The sequence below is a fragment of the Carassius auratus genome, chromosome 21 (genome assembly GCF_003368295.1).
Source record: "Carassius auratus strain Wakin chromosome 21, ASM336829v1, whole genome shotgun sequence".
Classification (NCBI taxonomy): domain Eukaryota; kingdom Metazoa; phylum Chordata; class Actinopteri; order Cypriniformes; family Cyprinidae; genus Carassius; species Carassius auratus.
This window is the reverse complement of record NC_039263.1, coordinates 25645021-25668703: the sequence shown is the minus strand read 5'-3', so window position 1 is coordinate 25668703 and position 23683 is coordinate 25645021. Positions and strand designations below refer to the sequence as shown.

At 34.6% G+C, this 23683-nt stretch overlaps 1 protein-coding gene across 2 annotated transcripts; it reads left to right on the top strand.

The window, feature by feature from the left end:
* Positions 1-9232: 9232 nt before the first annotated feature.
* LOC113039105 (programmed cell death 1 ligand 1-like) lies at positions 9233-23071 on the top strand. Of its 2 annotated transcripts, none has more exons than XM_026197007.1 (9): positions 9233-9371; positions 11035-11101; positions 12015-12368; positions 13267-13545; positions 14643-14750; positions 17316-17390; positions 18808-18861; positions 19201-19306; positions 21112-23071. In XM_026197007.1, exons 2-9 carry the CDS (start codon positions 11041-11043, stop codon positions 21587-21589), a joined length of 1515 nt encoding a protein of 504 aa, XP_026052792.1. In that variant the 5' UTR covers positions 9233-9371; positions 11035-11040; the 3' UTR covers positions 21590-23071. The 2 variants fall into 2 exon arrangements, with proteins under 2 accessions (XP_026052792.1, XP_026052793.1); XM_026197008.1 differs by having other exon boundaries at positions 9275-9371; positions 12098-12368.
* The last annotated feature ends 612 nt before the right edge of the window (positions 23072-23683 follow it).

Below are 23683 nucleotides of genomic sequence, written 5' to 3'. Positions count from 1 at the left end.
AAAGGAGGAGTATTTGAATAAAAAACCGAGATCAATAGATTCCATCAAAATTTGGCAATAGTGCTTATTAGACATAAGGAAGCTTTTATGAATCATGCATTTAGCATTGCTACAAACAGTCATGCTTGTTATGAGTTCTTGTATAGGAATGGTAAATATTTGAACAAGCATCAACGTGCCCACAGTTCTTTCAACTAAATGCTTCCATGAGATTTTGTCCATCTGAAACAAGTTTTGTTTTTGCCTGAAACATGGCAAAAAGACCCCCAAGGAAAAGTAGGACAGACTTTCTCTGATTTAAATATTATTTGCCTTATTAATTTTATTTAATGTTTTATTGCTGGAGAGGGAAATGTTTAAGAACTGAACTGAAGAGCCTTTGATTATACTTTTTTTCAGCTTTATTGCTGTTTTTGTACACAAAAACTTTCATGTATGATTCTTGAGATTTGTTTTTCAAAATTAATGTTACTTATGACTTATGACTGAGGGGGGCACGCATATGTGACTTACTGTGCTCATAGGATGTTCTTCTCCCACGTTGATCAGTCTGTAGAAATTAGTTCGGCGAGATGTAAATCATTTAAAAGGTGACAGCCGCTGTCCTCTTCTGAAACCGTTACGTTACCTACTTCAGCGAGCGCACAAGCCTCTGAAAATCTTACCCAGATACAGCAATGCTATTTTCTGATTGGCTGATCGGTAGCTATATATATATATATATATATATATATATATTTTTTTTTTGTCTCACACTTTTCAACAGTACAAACAATCACACATGCAGAGTATCAATACAGTGTTGAATTAGATGCTATTACTGTAACCACAAATCACAAATTATGACACAAGGCCAGGTTTGTAAATAAATCCACTCGACTACATAGTCTTCTCAATGCGTCATACATACACTATCAGTGAATAAGCATGAAATAAACTCATAACAGAAGGAATAAGGAATAACACAAACATACATAATGAATAAAGCATAACATGAAACGCATACAACAGTACATACGCTTTACTTCATGTCCGAATAACCAGCGTGCGAGCTAATCACTGCACATTTATGCTAATCATGTGCTCGGAATTGATGGTTAACATTAAACAGAGTTTATGGACATATCAATCATATGCATCTCGAAAAACAATTAATATAGAGAACAGTCTTTCTTATAAAGCGATTACAGCAACGATGGTGTCCCTTGTGTACATTTTATACCTGTAAAGGATGATATTAAATGAATGAGCGTTCAAGCGATGTTTCTTCACCTATGCTTTAACATGAATGAAGCATAATATCGCGAGAACTCCCTCAACAAATGCACGCAGTGGCGCGCACCTTTTCATTCAACCAATCACACACATCCATCTCCAGCTATGATAATATACATATTAAATCGAAACTATAACTCTTATGAAAAAAAACAAAATAGTTGTAACATGTATTTGATTAACACACCATTTATAATATGATAGAAATGATAGACATAAAATATAAATCAAATCAAGGAAAATGGATAATGATAATTGTAGCTGGAGGACGTTCAGTCTCAGTCTTTTTACCTATATCCAGGGGCGGATCTAGAAAAATATGGATGGGGTGGCGAGAAGGGGGCAGGAATTTTTGAGGGGTGGCAACATATGGCAGACGTATATATACTGAATTTAGTCACAGTTATCACAGTTTGATGATAAATATATGTGCACACTACAAAAGGACACAGGCTATCATTTACAATCTTAATCTCATGCAATTCAGTGTTATCATTATGTCAATTTATTATAAGAAACACAAGATTTTAACAGCCAATGACATTTCCAGCTGGGGAGACTCAACTGATTTTCTACAGTTTAGTGTTAATCACCATCTAACTCAACCAGTCAAGAGCTACATTTAGCTTTAGTTGTTATATGAATATGGTCCCTGAAGCATAGGTTTTATTAGCTAAAAATAGTAATAAATAAATAAACATTATAGGCACAAATAAAAATGTACTTTTAGAAATTGTTTTTGAAAAATATTGTGTTTTGGCAAGTTTAAATTACAACTTCTATGAAAACTCCTTTAAAATAATGTTTTAGTATATCTTTTTTAAGTATATTTTACTAAGCAATTTCTTACATTATTTTTTGAGTTAGACCAAACTTTTATTTTGGTGGGTTGTAACCAGAGTTTCTGTGTTTTTTATTAACTATTATTATTAGCTAATAGGCCTACTTGAAGTATAGCATACTCTACTGTGTAATAGTACTATATTGAATTTCTTCAAGTTACATCTAAATTTTATTTTGACAGGTTGTCGTAAAGACATTGCCGTTTCTGTCAGTCTGTGTATACGATACGAATGAATGACGATAGTTTTATCAAATGAAATTGTGAAATCCTCTTATAGCGCTCTCATGTGTAGCATACATCATGTGTCATTATAGTGAAAAGCTGAAAACACCACGCGTGCTTCTGTGTGTGTGTGTGTGTAGTAGAGCACACATTCCCAGAGACGTGTATAACAACACCTTCAGGGCTGCTGCTGGCCAAAATTGTGCCCATAAGCAGGATTGTATTGTTGTGCCTCCCTTCCTCAAATATGATGATGGAAAAAAACCTACTATAGGGGTGAAAATAGAAACTTTAATCAAATAAAAAACGAAATGAATAAATTGTATTATTTACAAATCACAGTTGTAGCCCTCGACATTTACCTGTGGCTATAACTTTATTATTACTCTAATTTATTTTATAGTCTCAAGCATTCAGAAATCATGCAAAAGGAAATTAAGCAGTTGTACTATGATAAAACTATGGTTTATTTTTGTAAGGGTTGTGATATGAACGTTTTATGTAGAAGAAATTATAAAGCCTTGGTCATCTATAGCAAAAAGGTGGCCAAAAATGAAAGATTAAGTGAATAATTGAATGAAATGTTTAGTCAGTAGCCTAAACAAGGATTTGATTGTCCTTTAAGTGTAACACGAGCATCTGTTTTTATAGCAACAACAACAAAATATTACAGTATATTAATACTTTGTAAATTAGCGGGTTCGCGAATCACTTGAGTCAGTTCGGGAGTTCAAAGCGGATTCGCGAATCATTTGATTCAGTTTGGGCATTGCGAATAATTTGAATCAGTTCGGGAGTTCGTAGCAGGATCGCGAATCATTTGAGTCAGTTTGGGAGTTCGGAGTGGGATCGCGAATCATTTGAGTCCGTTCGGGAGTTCAAAGCGGGTTCGCGAATCATTTGAGTCAGTTTGGGGATCGCAAACCATTTGAATCAGTTCGGGAGTTCAAAGTGGGTTCGCGAATCATTTGAGTCAGTTTGGGGATCGCGAATCATTTGAATCAGTTCGGGAGTTCGTAGCAGGATCGTGAATCATTTGAGCCAGTTATGGGGATCGCGAATCATTTGAGTCAGTTTGGGAGTTTGGAGCGGGATCGCGAATCATTTGAGTCAGTTTGGGAGTTCGGAGCGGGTTCGCAAATCATTTGAATCAGTTCGAGAGTTCGGAGCAAGTTCGCGAATCATTTGAGTCAGTTTGGGGATCGCAAATCATTTGAATCAGTTCGGCCAGTAGCCACTGAGTTTACCACTGATATGCCGGCGGGGCATCAGTATACACACTCACCTCACGCAGCGAACCGACTCACTTTCCTCAAGCAGCGAACGACTCATTTTCCTCAGCGAACGGATCACTTTCCTCACGCAGCGAACGACTCACGCAGCTAACCAACTCACTTTCCTCAGCGAACTCACTTTCCTCAGCGAATGACTCGCGCAGCGAACGACTCACTTTCCTCACGCAGCCGGCGACTCACTTTCAGCAGCCGGAGACTCACTTTGCGCAACCGGAGACCCACTTTCCTCACGCAGCAGACAAATGACTCTCTCTTCGTGATAATTCATCATAATTCTTCATATAATTAAAGGGACTTCTATATTGCATCCCAAAGAATATTTAGATATAATATTTAAATATTCAAAAATGTGTACATTTCAATAAAACGAAATAATTGCCTATTGCAAATTTGTGAATGCATGGTTAACTTTTTTTCCTGCAGTCACTAGGCTATACTGAGATATTTTTTAAAAATCTATATTTTGGGGGGGATGAATAGAATCAGCCGTTTTGAACGAAAAGTTTGATTTGAAGGATTCAATAAATACTTAAACCATGGATTTGCTGTCACCTACTGGCGGTTTTATTGTTATCATCATTTATTAAGGTGCCAGCACTAGCCTACTACCAGCACAAAATCACATTTAGCAAAATATTTACCAAAATTAATCAGTTTCATTTAATAAGGCAAAATTTTCAATAAAACGTTTTTAAAAAAATTATGATTTTGTAATTTGTAATCATTATGTAAAATTAATTACAGGACGAAGAAAAAGAAAAAGACTATCCCCCCAAAACAATTTTAAAATTCGACCACTGTATAAATAAATTTGAATATATAATATTAATATACATATAAATATAACTTAAATTACAGTAAAGATTAAAAGCTTAATAATTATTTTTTTAAGTAACGTTTCCTGGGGTCCGCAGTTTATAAAAACGTAGTACTGGGGATTTAGCTGTTTGCTTTACACCTCGATCTAGCCTGTGCCTTTTTATTTATTTTTTATTGCTTAGCTCTCACTATATATTATAATAGTTTATATCATATTTTTTTAAACATTATATATTTATTAGCCTACTTATTTATGAAATTGTATGAAAATACAGATGTTTAGATTATAGTTCAGGTTTATTTTTTAATTTTTTTTTTTTTTTTTTTTTACAAAATATAGATTTCTAAAAATATCTCAGTATAGCCTAGTGACTGCAGAAAAAAAAAGTTAACCATGCATTCACAAATTTGCAATAGGCAATTATTTCATTTTATTGAAATGTACACATTTTTGAATATTTAAATATTATATCTAAATATTCTTTGGGATGTAATATAGAAGTCACTTTGTAACGCTGTCAGAGATGTAAGTCTGCCCAGGATGAATAGAAAAAGACAACGCCAACGATGGTAGTTTCACGAGTCTTTATATAATTCCTCTCAGTTAAATGCACTCTTCACATACATGTCATAGAGCGAATATTAACAGGGGGAAAACACTCTGAAAACACGCTACAAATAAGAGTAGAAAGTAAACACTATAAATCAAAGGAGCAGTCGGTAGAGCGGTCATCTCTCTCCTCTCGCGAGCAAAACTGTTCTCTCACTGCGCTCGCGTACACTGGAACAGCGCGGAGCGCGCACACAATAACGTGTCATCTTAAAGGCATACAACATTCATGTCATGAACATTATAACATTAGGTGGCCGTTACAACTTTAATTATAATATTCGGTCCCTACATGAAGAGAGAGTCATTTGTCTGCTGCGTGAGGAAAGTGAGTCTCCGGCTGCGGAAAGTGGGTCTCCGGCTGCGGAAAGTGAGTCTCCGGCTGCGTGAGGAAAGTCGTTCACTGAGGAAAGTGAGTTCGCTGAGGAAAGTAAGTCGGTTAGCTGCGTTAGTCGTTCGCTGGGTGAGGAAAGTGAGTCGTTCGCTGAGGAAAGTGATGCCCCGCCGGCCTGTCAGTGGTAAACTCAGTGGCTACTGGCAACTGTACGGTGAATTCCCGCGACAAATCAGTAGCCTTATTTTTGGACCGGACGGGACGCCATAGTTCGGGAGTTCGGAGCGGGATCACGAATCACGAAAGATTCGCGCTTGTAAATTTTCAAATTGGCCATAACCTTTAATTCGTTGCTGCCAACTGGGGCTTTCTTTCAGGGTGGCATTTGCCCCGGTAGATCCGCCCCTGCAGCAATATATCCAAGGTAGTAGGCTAATGCTCATATTTTGCTTTTATGTTGTACAAATATTAGTAAATTTATTGTTAATTTAATACAGTAGTTACAGTATATGACACAGTCTTTATAGAGATCAGTATTATACTGCATTATTAGAAAAAGCTTTTTTCTGCATTAAGAACAAGCTTTTCATTCAAAATGCTCTCATAAATGATGGTCCTGGACTGTGTAATGTAGTGTCGCCATCTAGTGAACAAGACGCCATATTAGATCAACACAACTCAAAACAAAACTATACAACAAAAATAATAAGAAGAAGAAGAATTAAGTAATGTCTAACAACACCATCTAGTTAAAAAAATAGTTTTACATGAACACACTGTATATTTAAAGGGTTACTTCACTCAAAAAATAAAGTTCTTTCATGTTACAAACTTTGAGTTGCTTTTCTTCTGCAGATCACAAAAATATATTTTGAGAAATATTATTTGGACCTCAGTATTGTTTACAACATATATTTAGTTTCACAGAAGAAATGTTTGTAATGGCATAAAGGTGTGTGACAATTTTTTTTTTTTTTGAAGCTTGTTAATGTAATTTAAAATTTCACTAGATGGTGAAAATGAGTTGTATTACACAAAATACAGTATTTTTTATTACAACATATATACTTAAAAAGCATACACTTTCTAATTTTTTTAATCTATTCTGCAAGTTTCACTTCTCTTTTCTGGCTTATTCTTCAAATTCAAGCACTGTTAATATTGTTAAAATACTTCTGTTTTTCCTCATTTGAAAGACTGGTACTTTTGGTAAACTGTTAAATGTCAAATGTAATGTTCTTGTTTTTGGTTTTCCACTTGCTCTGTATCATTCATTGCCTGCTGAATTGTACTTATGAAATGACTTGATTCTTTCTCAGAATCTGCCAAGAAAGATCTTTTACATTCACAACGCTCCATCTAGTGGACAACACTGTGTAAAGACTCGGGTGAAAACTGATGAAAGCATGAGCCAAATAAACTCTGAGTTGACTGAAAACACAGAAAGAGAAATGATTATCAGTTACGCTCCCATGAAAACTAAAGCGCTTCATCAACAGGATCAAATGACCGAGTCAAACAAACATCTCCACCTTGACTAAGATAACACACGCAGCAGTCATTCAGTTCATGGATGCATGTGTCTTTTTAAGAGGGAGAAACTCTTCATTCTTAACAGTAAATCTTAGTCACCACCGCATCAGTGTAATATATAGAACTTCCTTTTTATTCTCATCACATCTCTAAGAATCAAACACCAAAACCTCTCGATTATTTTCTCAAACCGACTGGCTTTACTGGACGTGTACAACATATTCGTAGATCTAGAAATTACTTCATGCATTTTTTAAAACAATTCAGGTCAATTGTGTGATATAAACTTATATATATATTAACAAATATATAACAAAGTATATAACAAAAAATTTAATAACTTCTAAATGCCCATTGCTTGTATTTCTTGTGTTTTGTTCAAATGTGTGTTAAAATCCCATGGGTTTTTCTCATATCCCTCTACCTGTAATCTACAGGTAAGATACATGGTCCCACCAAACAGTCTTACCTAAAAAAACAACAACAACAAAAATTCATCATATCAGGTGTCTTTCCATGAAGAAAAAGAGAAAATCAAAAAAAAATTAAAGCTTCATATCAGGTGTCTTTCCGTGAAGAAGAAGAAAAAAAAAACCCTTAAAAATAACATCTCAAATGGTGCTCCAGTTCCAGTCCCCCGGATAAAGAAGGGAAACCCAGACATCTCATTCATACTGCAGTGATGCCATTTAATTGCTCTGATACCAGCAGGAAGATGTTCACAACCAAAATTTTGCAACAAAACAAGATCCAGAATGTCCTGGGGTTACATGAGCACCATTCAGTGCTATTGAAATCACATGCTTTGTTAGTTTTTTTTTTTACCTTGAGTCTTATGAACTAATCCCCAGATATTATTTACTGTCATAAGATGCTTTATCCAAGTCAAAAAAGCATTGCACTATAGATCATGAGTGGCTATTGAACTTTAAATGAATTAAAAAGCAATAACTAGCTAACAGATCTGTCTGTTCCTCACACAAAGGAAATCTTGCAATCTTGAGCACGAGTCTCATAGACTGTTATGACATTTTATAGACATTGTTTTGTCATTCTGAAGTAATTAAGTTCGCTTTCATTACATGCAAAGAAAGGAAGGAAAAGATGTGAGTAAACGATGACACGTTTTCATTGCAATCCAAGAGCATGAAGTGTTTTCAGATGTTTTATCTGGAGAGAACTGTTGGAAACTGATACTAAATTACTCTAACTCCCTCTTGGATCTTCTCTTCTCAAAATGAAACTGTTAAACGTCTTCTGAAACACCCAAAAGAAGTCAAATTGGGACAGAAGACTCGTATAGTGTTCAGGAGAAGCAGACCAGACTGAGAACTCTGGACAAAGTAAGAATATTGCTATCTATCTATCTATCTATCTATCTATCTATCTATCTATCTGTCTGTATATCTATCTATCTATCTATCTATCTATCTATCTATCTATCTATCTATCTATCTGTCTGTATATCTATCTGTCTGTATATCTATCTATCTATCTATCTATCTATCTATCTATCTATCTATCTATCTATCTATCTATCTATCTGTCTGTCTGTCTGTCTGTCTATCTATCTATCTGTCTGTCTGTATATCTATCTGTCTGTATATCTATCTATCTATCTATCTATCTATCTATCTATCTATCTATCTATCTATCTATCTATCTATCTATCTGTCTGTCTGTATATCTATCTATCTATCTATCTATCTATCTATCTGTCTGTCTATCTGTCTGTCTGTCTGTCTGTCTGTCTGTCTATCTATCTGTCTGTCTGTATATCTATCTGTCTGTATATCTATCTATCTATCTGTCTGTATATCTATCTATCTATCTATCTATCTATCTATCTATCTATCTATCTATCTGTCTGTATATCTATCTATCTATCTATCTATCTATCTAACTATCTATCTATCTATCTATCTATCTATCTATCTATCTATCTATCTATCTATCTATCTATCTATCTATCTATCTATCTATCTATCTATCTATCATTTAACTTTTATATCATCTCCTACGCTGTCGCATCGCTAAAAAGCGCTTCTTTCTCACCTCGGTTCAGTTTATAGATAAATTCGCCAGTTTATTATTAAATTCCGTTCATTAGATTTGATTCACACCGGAAACGAGACTTTCGGGTGTCATCTGATTGTCGATTCCAGTGGTGGTTTACCGGACGGAGTGATGATTTAACGGTGCTGTCATTCAATTCTCGGTATTCGTGGCTGCGAAGGGAAGCTGAACTAGAAGCTTTTTCTCGCGTGAGACTTTTCTCGAGCGCTTCTCGGATTCGTCTTTAGGAGGCAGCCAATCAGCAGCGAGCTCTGAAGCGCACGCACGCTCTTGAAAAGCGTTTACAGCTGATCCACTCCCGCAGAATCAAAACAAACCTCCACCGCTCACAGACGCCTGCTCATGTGCGACTCTCAGCGTTAAGTAAGTTCATATTACTATTGATATAGAGCTAATTAATCAGTCATGATTTGGGAAATATTGTTTCACTATTTGTTTTTGTCATTTTAAAGTTGTAGCTATATTTTCAGCCTTGCTGCTGTTGACTATGTGTGATAACACCCAGGTTTAACATCCTGGGTTTCCTGCACTTTGATGTATTTTTGCAATATGGTGCACTTAAAAAAAATGTAGTGTTTGTGCATAGATACTGTATGTTGGTCTCTGATGTGTGAAAGTGTGAACGTTAAGTGTGAAATGTCATAGATGTCAACAGCAATAGAAACATTCTAGTGAAGAATTTATTTTATTGAGTTATGCTGTATCTGGAGGTTCAGTCATATTTTCTGTCCTTTTATACATATGTGCTGATTTCTTTGTTGTCTTTTCAAAAGGTTATATTATGTACTTTTAAAGTATGTACCTTTAAGGAAACATTATTAAGGGTTAATAATGCACCTTAAGGGTAATGCCTCAGTGACAGCTTTGTAAGTGTATGAGTATGAATTTCTTCATTTAGGCTAAAGTTGATCATCTTTAGAAAACCCATCTGTGTAACTGTAGTGTTCTTAACTGGATATTACATATTTGTGGTAGATTAGGGCTGATATCCAGGAGGTTGTTGACTGAAACCAAAAAAAGAAAAAAAATGAAAGGGCAGTGAGTGAGGTTTGCTTTCCAGCCACTTAACCCCGGGTTGCCCAAAGCTGTGCCATTTTCTGTAAGTGGGTTAAGGTGAGAATGTGATGGGTTTTTTTTTATCACACCAATAACTCCCTCGATATTTTTCCTGTCATTTGAACCATAGTAACCTGGGGAAATCAGCTTCAGAGTCCCTAGTTTCCTGCTTCTTTGTGTTGAAATTCAAGTGAAGCGTTTCTGATTATATCATCCCTCCCAGTCTCAAAGTGTTCACTCAGTCACTGGTCAAGTAATAAGAGGAAAAGTCATTACATTATTGTGTGTGTGTGTGTGAATGTATTGTGACAAGTTTGTATGTACTTGTAAGGCACTTATACATGTGTTGTATACACACAATTAATTTCCTCTCTGAAGACTAAATAAATGATCTATCTAATTAGTCCATTTATGTTTCTCTACTAAAATCATGCATTTCATACAGAAGCATTTAAATGAATCAAGTTAAAGATGGAAACTTCTGACTGACAGTAACTATTGGACAACATTTATGAATTGTGTGTGAGTTATCACTCATTATGATACACATTACATTATGAACATTTCCTGTACTGAACATATACGTCAGAGCTTTAATGTCGTAATATGTAAATCTCTGAAAGAGATGGACCTTCCTGAGGAAGAACCGTTGCTTTATTTCTCTGCCTTTGTGAGATTTTTTTTTACCTGGGGCTCTTTAGGTTTTCTCCCACGTGTGAATCAGTTCATGAATCATCTACAACAATGCCTCAGATCTGACTCGTATACAGTTATTAAAAGCAGCATTCGTGACTTATTGTTGTTATTTCTGGTCTTGCGGCATTCGTTAATCAAGAAGTTCTTCACTGCTGAATCATTGTGGTCATGAGTGACCAGACACACATGCAAACACTTCATAACCGGCTCAGTTTGGGCTTGAGTTCAGCAGTTTTTCTGTGATATCAGGTTGATGTGTTGTGTTTACCTGCAGGGGTCAATGAGGGGGACGCTGGTCGTCGTATTTCAGGCTCTGCTGTGGCCTGTCGTCTCAGCATCAGGTGCGACTGATATATACATCACACTTATCTGTTTTCTGTTTTAGATGATGGAAGATCAATCTGGAAACAGCCAAACAATGGTTTATCCTAGATATGAATTAGATTAAACAAAGCAAATGATCTTTCAACTGCTTCATAATTTCATAGTGTTGTCTCAGACTGTGCTCATATTTGAAGAGATCTCAGAATGAGCTTGAACATTTCCCATCAAATGCTCTGACCTGCTCTCTAAAATCATTTTATAACTTTAGATTATTACTAATTAATGACTAGTGACTCATTTGAGACAAATTTTGATACATAAATCATAACTGAGAATTCCTCTCAAGTCTCGTCCTCAAATGAAAAAGCAACATTTGAGCAATAAAAAAATTCCTTTGATCATTTCACTTCCAGTTTTGAATAAATAATTCAAACAGTGACCTTTAGAAAGTGTACCATGGCTATCATGGTTTCAGCCAAAATGTAGTACATTTTTAAGTATAATAATATTAAATAATAATGAATTTCCAATACTGTTTTAGTACAATTATTTGTTAGGTTTTACAATAAAATGCTATTTTAGTCTTTCTACTGCCATTTTCACCTTTAATTAATTATTTAATTCTCTGTAAATAAATCCATGTTTCAAGGAAAATCCTAGACCAGACTTTTTATTTTCAGTGTAAAACCCAGACTAAATTATTATTCAATTATTAAATATGAAGTTTTGTTAGAAGCCATTTTTTTAAGTTAATAGATCTACTGTAGTAAATGTACCTAACTTGGAGGTTATAGTAAATGGTAAACTTTAAGTCCAGCTATTTTCAAAGTGATCATTGTAGTTTTTGAATGATAACACCAAAGTTTAATGAAAATAAAGTGTATGTCTCTAAAATGATGATGATGATGATTGTCATCTGTCTTCCTCCAGCCCTGTTTACAGTCAGTTTAGAGAAGAGCGATTACGAGGCAGAGCTTCATGGAGATGTCAAACTAGTGTGCTTGTTCTCCAAGGTTAAACGTTTGTCTGACCTCACTGTCATATGGAGCCGAGTCGAGCCGAAGCCGGCCGTGGATGTGTATCGGCTGGAGAGAGGCACAGAAAACCACAATTACACCAGTGCTGCGTTCATAAAGCGTGCACAACTCATCCACGAGCAGCTGGATCTAAACAGAGCTGTGCTGCACTTGAAGAAGCTCCAGATAAAAGATTCAGGCATGTACCGGTGCATCGTGAAAGAGGGAGATGATGGAGACTACAAGCAAGTCACGCTCAAAGTTACAGGTGCGTTTGCCTTACAAAACACTCAGCGTCACAAACAAACTCATAAAGGGAACAGGATCGCTGGAAACATTTTTAACATGTCATTTGGTTGGTTTGCATAGTTTATTTTAGGGGCCTTAATGAGAGTCTTTATGCAGTATGTATAAATAAATATTATGTATTATAAATAGTGCTGTCAAACGATTAATCGCAATTAATCGCATCGCAAATACATTTTTTTGTTTACATAATATGTGTGTGTGTACTGTGTATATTTATTATTTATATATAAACACACACATATTCATGCATGTGTATATATTTCAGAAAAATAATTAGTTTGTATTTAATATTTATGTATTTAAATATATTTATGTATAATAAAAACTATATGAATATGAATATATACATGCACATTTTTCAAACTATATACTGTTTGTATGTGTATTCATATGTACATTATAAATAATCAGCATACGCACATATATTATGTAAACAAAGACTTATTTTGGTTGCGATTAATCGCGATTAATAGTTTGTTAGCACTAATTATACGCTAGTATAATATAATATAGTAATATGCACAATAGTACACAATACAGTGTAATGCATTGAGTTAAAAACTAACAAATATAAACACCATTGTGCATTTTAATCACATTTTGTGTAAAAAATGTCTAAACTATTATTAATCAAATAATTTGCCAAGAAGCAAAAGATAAAAAATCATGGATACAGTGGTATGTCATTGTAGGTCATCCAGGTTGGGTTTGAGTTCAATGCATACAGGAAATTTGCATATTGCATACTACAAAAATAATACTGAAAATGCTATTCCAAATATATCTACTTTTTCTGAAACTTTAACCAGATTGTTTTGGGTGTGAGTTAATCTATATATCTTGTTTATGGTCTCCAGCTCCTTATACTCCCGTAAAGAAAAGCACCATGAAGACGGGTCAGGATGAGGTCGAGCTCTCCTGTGAGTCTCAGGGGTTCCCGTCCGCTCAGGTTATCTGGAGCGATGGCCAGAACACAAACCTCACAGAGAGCTCCATCAGCACCACACGCTCAACAGATGAAGATCTCTTCCACATCATCAGCAAGCTGATGGTGAAACGAGACCTCGTCAATAACTACACCTGCTCTTTCCTCGTGAAGGGCGAGATCCGGGAGACGGTCACCTTCAGCATCCCAGGTGAGATTTGTTGACTAGCATCCGAACAGACTTGGAGAAATATAGCTTTCCATCATTTGCAAACCAAAGGATGCTTTGCAGTGAATGGGTGCCGTCAGAATGAGAGTCCAAACAGCTGATAAAAACATCACAATAATCCACAGCACTCCAGTTTCGTCACTTAACATCTTGAAAAGACAAAAGCTTTGTGTTTGTAAGAAACAAATCCATCATGAAAATGTTTTTATCTTCAAACCATTCCTTCTGGGTAAAATGCAAGTTCTCTATCCATAAAATTGATTTTCCAGTGATTTTTTTTCCCAGTGTCTCATCTGAATCAGTAGTGAAAACTGCATAGATCAAGCACCGTTTATAAGCCAAAACAGCTCTAAACAAATATGTGTGTAGATTTTTTTATGTAAGAGACAACAGAAGATCACTAGAGGAAGTTTTATTATCTATTATAGACTTGTATGTTAAGATGCAACTGTTTGGAATTAAAACATCTTAAAGAATTTACAAACGCACAGCTTTTCTGTTCTCCAGATGTTAACTGATGAATTGGCTTGATGTGGATTTATTGTGATGTTTTTATCAGCTGTTTGGACTCTCTTTCTGACGGCACCCATTCACTGCAGAGTATTGTAGTCTCAAACCTAGGCCTAAATGTGTGTTTGTTTCTGAATGTATGTAGCACTTCTAAAGTCTGTCAGTTCATCTCTGTAGGAGCGAGTATCAGCCTACAGATTTGAAAGTTGCCCTTGTTTCCATTGCTTATAGTTTCTGTGAGACAGATTTTTCTTGATGTGGGAGTATGTGATATGAAATGCGTTGGCAAAGACGTGCACAGAAGGAAAACATCAGTTTCAAATAAATGCGGAGGAGTGCTTTTGTTGCAGTTTTTCCAGCAGCCATTAGTCTCATAATGATGCAGATTTTATTCATATGTTTAAACCCTAAATCAAGTAAGCATCTTTCAATGTTTAAGGAAATGTTTGCACAATATGTTGCACAATAGATATATATTATAACAACTTTCTTTTGACAACTTCTGAAAAGACATTATGTGCATATTGTTAAGCTTTATATTTAACGGCAGCATTTGTCTCTCTTCACAGACGACCTCCTTCCTCACTCTTCTGCTCAGCACGTGTGGATTGTCGCCGTGGTCCTTGTGCTGTTAGCCATTGTCTTCATCTGTGTAATTCTGCATTGGAGAAAAAATGGTAATTTACATTGCACATTTGTGACTCTGGAGCACGGTCTGAAGTCTCTGGGGTATATTTGTAGCAATAGCCAAAAAAACATTGTATGGGTCAAAATGATAGATTTTGCTTTTATGCCAAAAATCATTAGGATATTGAGTAGAGATAATGTTCAATTAAAATATTTTGTAAATTTCCTACCATAAATATTTAAAAGCTTAATTTTTGATTAGTAATATGCATTGCTAAGAACTTCATCTGTACAACTTTAAAGGTGATTTTCTCAGTGTTTTAATTTTTTTGCACCCTCAGATTCCAGACTTTCAAATAATTGCATCTCGTCCAAAAAAATGTCTGATCCTTACAAAACTAATATTATTTATTTAACTTTCAAATTATGTAGAAATCTCAATTATAAAAAATTGACCCTTATGACTGGTTTTGTGGTCCAGGGTCACAAATATTTCCCTTTCTTCAATGTACCATTATACATTTAGTTTGTTTTTTTATATATATATACTATGGTAATACCATTTTTTTCAAGCATTGTATTATTTGAAGTACCTTGGAGTACCCTGCACATGTGTCAATCCCCTGGTTTTTAACACATTAGCATGACATCACATCTGTAATATTCCAGATGATTCTGTGACTTGTTTACTGTTTTCATGTCGATTCGTACCGCGTCTCAATCAGATATGGTCAGCTGATTTGAGGAGTACCCAGTGTAGATGTGCTTGATTGATCTGTTGTTTATTTTCGAAAGTAGTCATGTGAGTCAACAGCGTATGATATCGAACAGCGTGTAAAGAAGGAATCCCCAGTTTATTCAGCATCTGCAAGAGCACAGATCTGAACTTCTGTCTCTGTGGCATTATGAAACTAGAACGTGCAGAAACAGGAATGACCCAGAGAAATACCCTTATAACCCTGACACTGACCTACCCGAATATAGTGACTGTCGCTGTATGCCATACTAACAGACAGGATTTCGGGCTATGTTCATATATAACACACTAACACGCTACTCTAGCTATTTCTATATGTGGTCATGTGACAACAGTGTAGCATAGCACTATTTTAAAACCTTTCATCAAATATATAATGCCTACTCTTTCACGTATAACATGATTTTTTACTCGTTTCAGAAGTTTAATAGTGAGAAATCTGAATTGTGAGATATGAAATCACAATTGTGAGAAAAGTAGAGAGAACCGCAAAACATATAACAGTGAGAACTATCAGAAAGATTGTCAGGAAAAAGTCTGAATGGCGAGATATAAATTGGCTATAGTAAGAGTAAAGTCAAATTGAGTTGTGAAATATAAAATCGCAAAAGTGAGAAAAAGGTGCAAGAATTGCAAGGTGTAAAATTATAATTGTGAGTAAAAAATCCACATCGGAAAAATCTGAAAAAAATGTCCGATTTGTGAGATGTAATGTTGGAATTTTCAGAAATAAATCCAAATTGTGAGTTTATAATTTGCAGTTGTGAGACATAAACTTTCAATAGTGAGGAAAAAATGTTTGAATTAAGATTTAAACTTAGACAAATGTATGAGTCACGCGAAATAAACTCGCAATGGTGAGGAAAAAAAATCCAAATTGTGAGAAGTAATCTCGCAATTGTACAGAAAAAAGTAAGAATTGCAAATGTAAAGACATAAACTCATAATCCTGAGAGAAAAAGTCAGAATTGCAAATATAAATTAGCAATAGTTAGAGTAAAGTCAGAATTGTGATTATATAAACTCGCAAAAGTGAGAAAAAGAGCTGAGTTTCTGAGTTTATAATTTGCCAATGTGAGACATAACCTCGCAATAGTGAGGAGAACGGCCTTACGAATGTGAGAATAAAGTCTGAATTGTGAGATTCAAACTCACAATAGTGAGGAAGAAATGTCTGAATTAAGATTTAAACTTGTACTTATGACAAAAATGTATGAATTATGTGAAATAAATACCAAATGGTGAGGAAAATCCAAACTGTGAGACTTCAACTCACAATTGTCAGGAAAAAGTATGAATTGCGAAACTCCTAATTCTGATAAATAAGCTTCCAGATCAGGCCATTAATGATTAGACAGTGGTTTAGTGTTGAGCAGCGGCACGTGACGATACAAAGCGCATGCAAACACTGATTCCCGTTTGTTAATCTTCAGTATCTGCAAAAAAAAAAAGCACCAGGTTTTGTCACGGGTAAATACTGCAGACATTCATTGAAAAGGCTTTAGGTTTTAAAATCTGCTCAGACACTGGCATCATGTGAAGGGAAACGTGCTGGTTTAATAATAAGATTTATACCTTATCTGACCTTCAAGATGAAGCACTTTTTTAGGTTTCCTGACTAAACATTTTACTGAAATACTCCTGGCAATGGAAAAATCATTTGTCTATTACACGAATCCTTGCGCTGAATGCTTAGAAGAAGCTTTTTAGTGTCTGTCAACAGCTGATGATACGATCATAAAACCATTACTATGCAAAAACGCTGTTTCATGTCCTCTTTTTATGTGCAACCATGGGTGAATTCTAATAAATTATGATAACAAATGTGTACGTGACCTCTATCTTGATCTATTCCCAGGTCAGAAAAACAGACGTAATGAATCATCTCAATGTGCTTTCCTGTTTCCACACTCATCCTCTGCTACCACTGACTGTGAGTTTCTTTACAAACTGACATCATTTCCAGAACGGGAACTGTTTATGCTTTTTATACGATATAACAACAAAACGTTACTGTAAAGGCACTGTAAATATAGACTGTGTGTATATATATATATATATGTAGTGTTATAATCAGATTACTTTTTTCAAGTAACTATAAGTTAACACATTACTTTTTAATTTACAAGAAAAAGTCTGAGTTACTTTTTCAAAACAGTGACACCAGACTAAATTTGCATATGCATTAATTCATCCTAATCACAAAAAACATCAAAATGAATTAAAACAATGAAATGCAAACTCCGAATAAGACGCCAACCTGTAATAATTAAACATGTTGAATAACGCAAATCTATCTAATCCCATTTTATTAACTAATGTCTTTGCTGCTGTAGTTCAACTGTACTAAGAATCTAAAATGGCTTTAGATAAACTAATAATCGTGTTTTATTGTTGTTTTATTGCTAAAGAGTGTTGTATCTTCTTCTCTTGTGTTCTACTGTACAGACGTGAATTTACTTTTCCTTCAGACTGAGGTTTATTCATTACACTTTTGGTGTCGAAGGGCTTTTATATTTGCTATAAATAGAACTTCTTGTTCTTATATTTAAAAAAATCAAGCCCTGCTCATATTTAAAAAGTTACGCGAAAGTAACGCAAAAGTAATGTAACACATTACTTTCCATAAAAAGTAACTAAGTAGCGTAATTAGTTATTTTTTAGGAAGTAACACAATATTGTAATGCATCACTTTTAAAAGTAACTTTCCCCAACACTGTATATATATATGTGTGTGTGTGTGTGTGTGTGTGTGTGTGTGTGTGTGTGTTGAAAGCATGCACCGAGAATATGACATTGACTTAAATATTTTCGCATAAATATATCAATGATAGGGTTTAGAGACTTATTGTGATATATACTGTATATATGTTTTTATTTATATGTATTTATTAATTGGTTCAAACAGTTAACAACATATATTTAGCATGATATACACATTTATTTTTTTATTTTTATTTTTACTTCAACAAGTGTTATTTTACTATTACAGCTACATACATTTTTTGAATATATTTTTATTTTATGTTTTCATTTCAATCTGAAAGCTGAAGTAATTTATTTTATTTTTTTTTTTGCTTTTTTGTCACTTTTATGAGTTATTTATTTATTTGGTCTTAGTTTTTATTCATTTTTATTTCAGTTTTAGATAGTTCTGCACAGCAAGTTATACTAAATAAAAAGTTTATGTTTTTATATATGTTGTTGTTAAGGTTTATTCTAATCCAAGTAATTAAAACATTTGTTTTTATGGTTATGCTTTAGTTTTATTTAACGATAACCCTGCCCTTAACATAATAAACTTATATCCATTATTATCCATTTATTGATAATTTTTCTTTTTCATTCAGCTTTACTGACCGTGAACGAGAACAGGTCGCAAGCATGTGACATAAACTCAGAAGGTAAAGCATTTCCTGAAATAATAATAATAATAATAATAATGCAGAGTTAATGATTAAATGACTTCTGTTGAGTTCAGTAGAAACTGTAAGTACTGTACCATTTCCCTTGAGGCCTTTATCCCAGAATGCAACAACACTGTAATGTACTGTAATCTATCTCGTTTCCTGAACAGCAAATAATAAAAGTGTCTACTGCACATTCTGAAGCACATCTGGAGGTTTCATGTGATTGTGAATCACTGAAGCCTGTTATAAATGTGTTAACGTGAGCATTAGTCAAATGGAAAAAGTCCTGCATGTTGCTGCTCTTGTGACTCTGATTGTCTTTCATTTGTGCAGAAACAGCAGAAAAATCTTTGAGGAGCGCGCTTATTCAACAGTATTCAGAGCTGGACACAAGCGCTGAGATGAACAGCAGACTTGCTTCATATGCTCTCCTCAGCAAGTAAGTGAGTGATTGATATGAGGGAATGATGAATTCGGCACAAATAATGAGAAGAGTCACTCATGTGTTCAATCACACACTAACACATGACAGGAAACCTCCTAAAAATATAAAAAACAAACTGATTACTGTCTGTAAGAACAGAGTTCACACACTCGCCCTGATTGATGAGCTTGCAGTGAACCTTAAATGAACCTAAGGAAAAAGTATTTTTGTAATTTTCCAGTGCAATTATCTTAACATTTCTACATCAAGACACAATTACTAAGAGATTTGAGACTTGAGAGCCTTGCTTTCTGATCAAAATTAAACAAGAAAAATATCTCTCGGTTGGGAAAGAAGAATGAATTCAAGGAGAAAACAAGATTATTTTTCTCACCCCTTAAGTCACGTTCTTCTTAATTAATAGACATTTAATGGGATTATAATATTACAAAAAAAATATTATTATTATTTTAATTTTTTTGCATTGTGAACTATCAGTTTTAGTGTTATCATGAGATGTCCATTAAGAAATTAAAGGAATTTCTAAATAAGAATAAAATAAATAATTCTGAACTGTTAATTGGATGCCAAACCAGTGTATTCTGTATTTTCTTTTCTTTATTAATTTACTTATTTTATTATTTTATCAGTATTTTACAATGTAGTGTTATTTAATTTTATGTAATTAATTATTAGTTTGTTTAATCTTTTTATTTATTATTTTTTTATATTATTTTATATATTTAAAACAGTTAGTATTTCTATTTATTTGTTTTAAGTATTTAACACTTTTTTATATTTAAATTTTAAAGTATTTAAATGTGTACATTTATTTATTTATTTATTTATTTTTATTTTTAATGCATATATTTATACATTTTAATTGTTTTTATATATGTGCAATAAAGCGAGGGAGAGAGAGAGAGAGAGAGAGAGCATATTTCCTTTATGTGTGTGTGTGTGTGTGTGTTGGTCCCCTTCCTGATTTATTATTTTTTTGCATGTTTGTCACACTTTAATGTTTCAGATCATCAAACAAATTTAAATATTAGTCAAAGATAACACAAGTAAACACAACATGCAGTTTGTAAATTAAGGTTTTTACTATTAAGGGAAAACAAAATCCCAAACTACAAGGACCTCTGTGAAGTAGTGTTAAAACTGTGGTTTATCACACCTGAGTTCAGTTTCTCTAGCCACACCAGGCCTGATTACTGCCACACATGTTCCCAATCAACAAATCTCTTAAATAGGACTTGCCTGACAAAGTGAAGTAGACTTTTTTTATTTTATTTTAATATAGTATATATATTAGTCACTCTGGTCCACACTCCAGTATAGTAGGTAGCGGTAATGCACCTTAATGTTGGATGCCAGCTGCCATAAAACAATAAAACACTTGTACCTGAGTTGAATCCTATTGAGCAAAGGCGGTTCATGCTCGAAAACCCTCCAATGTGACTCAAGTTATCTATTGCAATATCTATTTTATATTGCAAGTTATCGCTTGATTGCAGTTGTTGCTGCTAAGGTTTTTAATAATAAAAACCTTCATTTAAAAACTGCATCTTGAGTTCTCTTTTATTAATATTTAAATTTGTTTGATCTGAAACATTCAAGTGTGACAAACATGCAAAAAAATTTAAAAAACACTTTTTCACACCACTTTGAAATATATATACATAGGAGTTTGAGTAAGTCATAAGTGTTTCCAGTGAACTGCTGAAAAACACAGCTCTGGCTGATTAACAGACCACAATAACACGCATTGCTCATTGATTTCCTTGTTAAACCACATGATCTCTCCCTCTCGATTCCAGAGAAGGCCGATCTCTAAACATCAGCTCAATCCTGCCCGATAAGAAAGAAATGATCCTTCTGCTTGGAGAACCAGGCTGCGGGAAAACCAGCGTAGCCCAAATCCTGTCGTCCTGCTGGGCAGAGAGGACCGCGACAGACCCCTTCAACATCCGCCGGCTCCAGCTGGTTTTCCAGGTGGACTGTAGCCGAGCGAAAGGAGACTTTTTCCAGGCGATAAAATCCAGCGTTTCTTATGAAAAACCACTAGACGTTTCAGAGCTCAGAGAGACTCTTCTGGGCTCGAGAGACTGTTTGCTCATACTGGACGGATATGAAGAGGGAAACAAGGACCTGGATGAAACACTCGAATGCTTTCTAAGAGAGCGGCAGACGTGCCGGGTGTTAATCACATCACATCCTGGAAAATGTCCAGCTCTGGAGAAAAACGTCAGGACAGTATTACAGCTCGTTCAGAAACCGGAAAGTTCGGGATCATGAAATCCTATACATTTTATATTCGCACAGACTGTGGTTTTGCTCTTTTGTGTTGCAAATTCAACAAAGCCGGATGATGGAGCTGCCTTTCGTTTCTTGGGAATTTGTTACAATCAGACTTTTGGTAAAGCAGACTCATCTGGCAGGAGATCAAACCATTTCACAATACTTGAATTCAGTTGTATATTTCAAAGACCAAGTACAGGAAAAGAGAAATGAGATCACGGTTACTTAGCCTTATCACTGTAGACACAAACAAATCATATAGAAACTATTTGCACTTATGATAATAACGAAGAAACTGCAAGCAACACATCGTCTTAAACGTGAAAGCTTGGAGTAGAAAATCTGAAATGGCTTTTTCTTGTGAAATGTTTTATTTACACAATCTTGTGCACTTCTTATCAGTCAATGATGCATATGGTTTAACTGTTACAGGAATAAGCACAGATCTGATTTGCATGCTTTCAGCGAAATATAGTTACAAACTAACCATAACTACCCTTTCTTCTGTCCGATCATTAACTCTGATCGTGCAAAACGCAACTTCTCGTTTAGATTTACTTCAAACTTTCTGTAACAACAACACACTTTCATTTTGTTTATTGATGTAAAATGTGATGCTTTTGTTTGAAGAACAAAAAACTGAAAGTGAAAACGTTAGTTGTGGTCATTATTGACTCTTTTAGAATCGTTTGGGTTTTTTGTTTTGTTGCATTTAAGCAGCTCGGATTGACATGTTTGATGAATGCACAAGCATTGCACAAGTCTTTTCATGAAGAGACCCAGCTCTTTGTTTCACTTTTATTTTGCTTCGAGTCTGAACAGGATTAACTCGCATTTCTGAGAAAACACTCTGCTTTAACTGGCAGTGAGTAAAAAAAAAAAGGGAAGTACATGTTTCCCGAAAAGGGAGGCCAAAATAAAATGTCTGAGTGTTATTTGGATTAACTTTTTCAGCTATTGCACTTGCGCAGGATGCCTTTTTAACTTAAGCATTAAAGAAGAAACAAATTCTGGAGCTCAAACGGATGAAATTATTTCAAGCTTTGACAGATAACGGTCTTTGAGAGGAAATTACACATTACAAAAATTAAACATATTGAAAGTGAAAGTCACTGACATACAGTGCATGCATTACTTTAATCCTTTGGTGCATGTAATGTTATATTACAAAGTAATTACATTTTTTGCATGAATATTATGTTTTCTTCCTAAATTATGAGTTAATCTCTGTGCAATGAAATAGCAGATTAAAAAACAAAACAAATGTTGATCATTTGATTATAATAAAGGGTCAAAGGTCACTGCCCATGATGGTTTGGATGTTACATCATATCAAAAATAATTCAAATATTTTTTAAAGATAGATGACACCTGCATCAGAGTTAAATTGTAATTTCTGCCTGATTTGACTCTTAAAAATAACTTTTTTATGTGTTTTCCAACCCAATGCAACACCAATAAACGTCATTTTTACATGTATTATTTAACATTTCCGTATGATTTTTGTGTTCCTGTAGTGGTGCTCATCCAGATCAGAGTCAATTTCCTTATTATGAGCTGATCGCTCAAGGTAATTAGATTTATTTAGTCAAATAAAATAATATTTTGTCTCTAATGCAACTCTTGAAAGACATTTCAGATTACTCGACACACAGCCAAACTTGTTTTAGCAGGACAGAAGTGTGTGGGCACGGAGGGATTCCCCATGTCTCCGAACCACTGATATTTCCTAATTCCTAATTCAACAAGACTTAAAAAAACAAAGCAACCAAAAAAGGAACAATGGCGCTTTTGTTGTTCTTTCTGTTTTAAACTATGGTACCGAAACCGCATGTATGCAAAGTTTGGGAGGGATAAACCCCCTCAAACTCCCGGTATTATTTTGTAAACTGAATAAAAATTTCAGGAGTACATTTGTCAATTGCATAAAAAAATCACCTACAGGGTGACACACCCATCCAAGATGTAGTTGAGTTTGTTTCTTCATCAAATTTGGAGAAATGTAGCAGTCACCAAAAGATCCTCTGCAGTGAATGGGTGCCGTCAGAATGAGAGTCGATAAAAACATCACAATAATCCACAAACAATCCA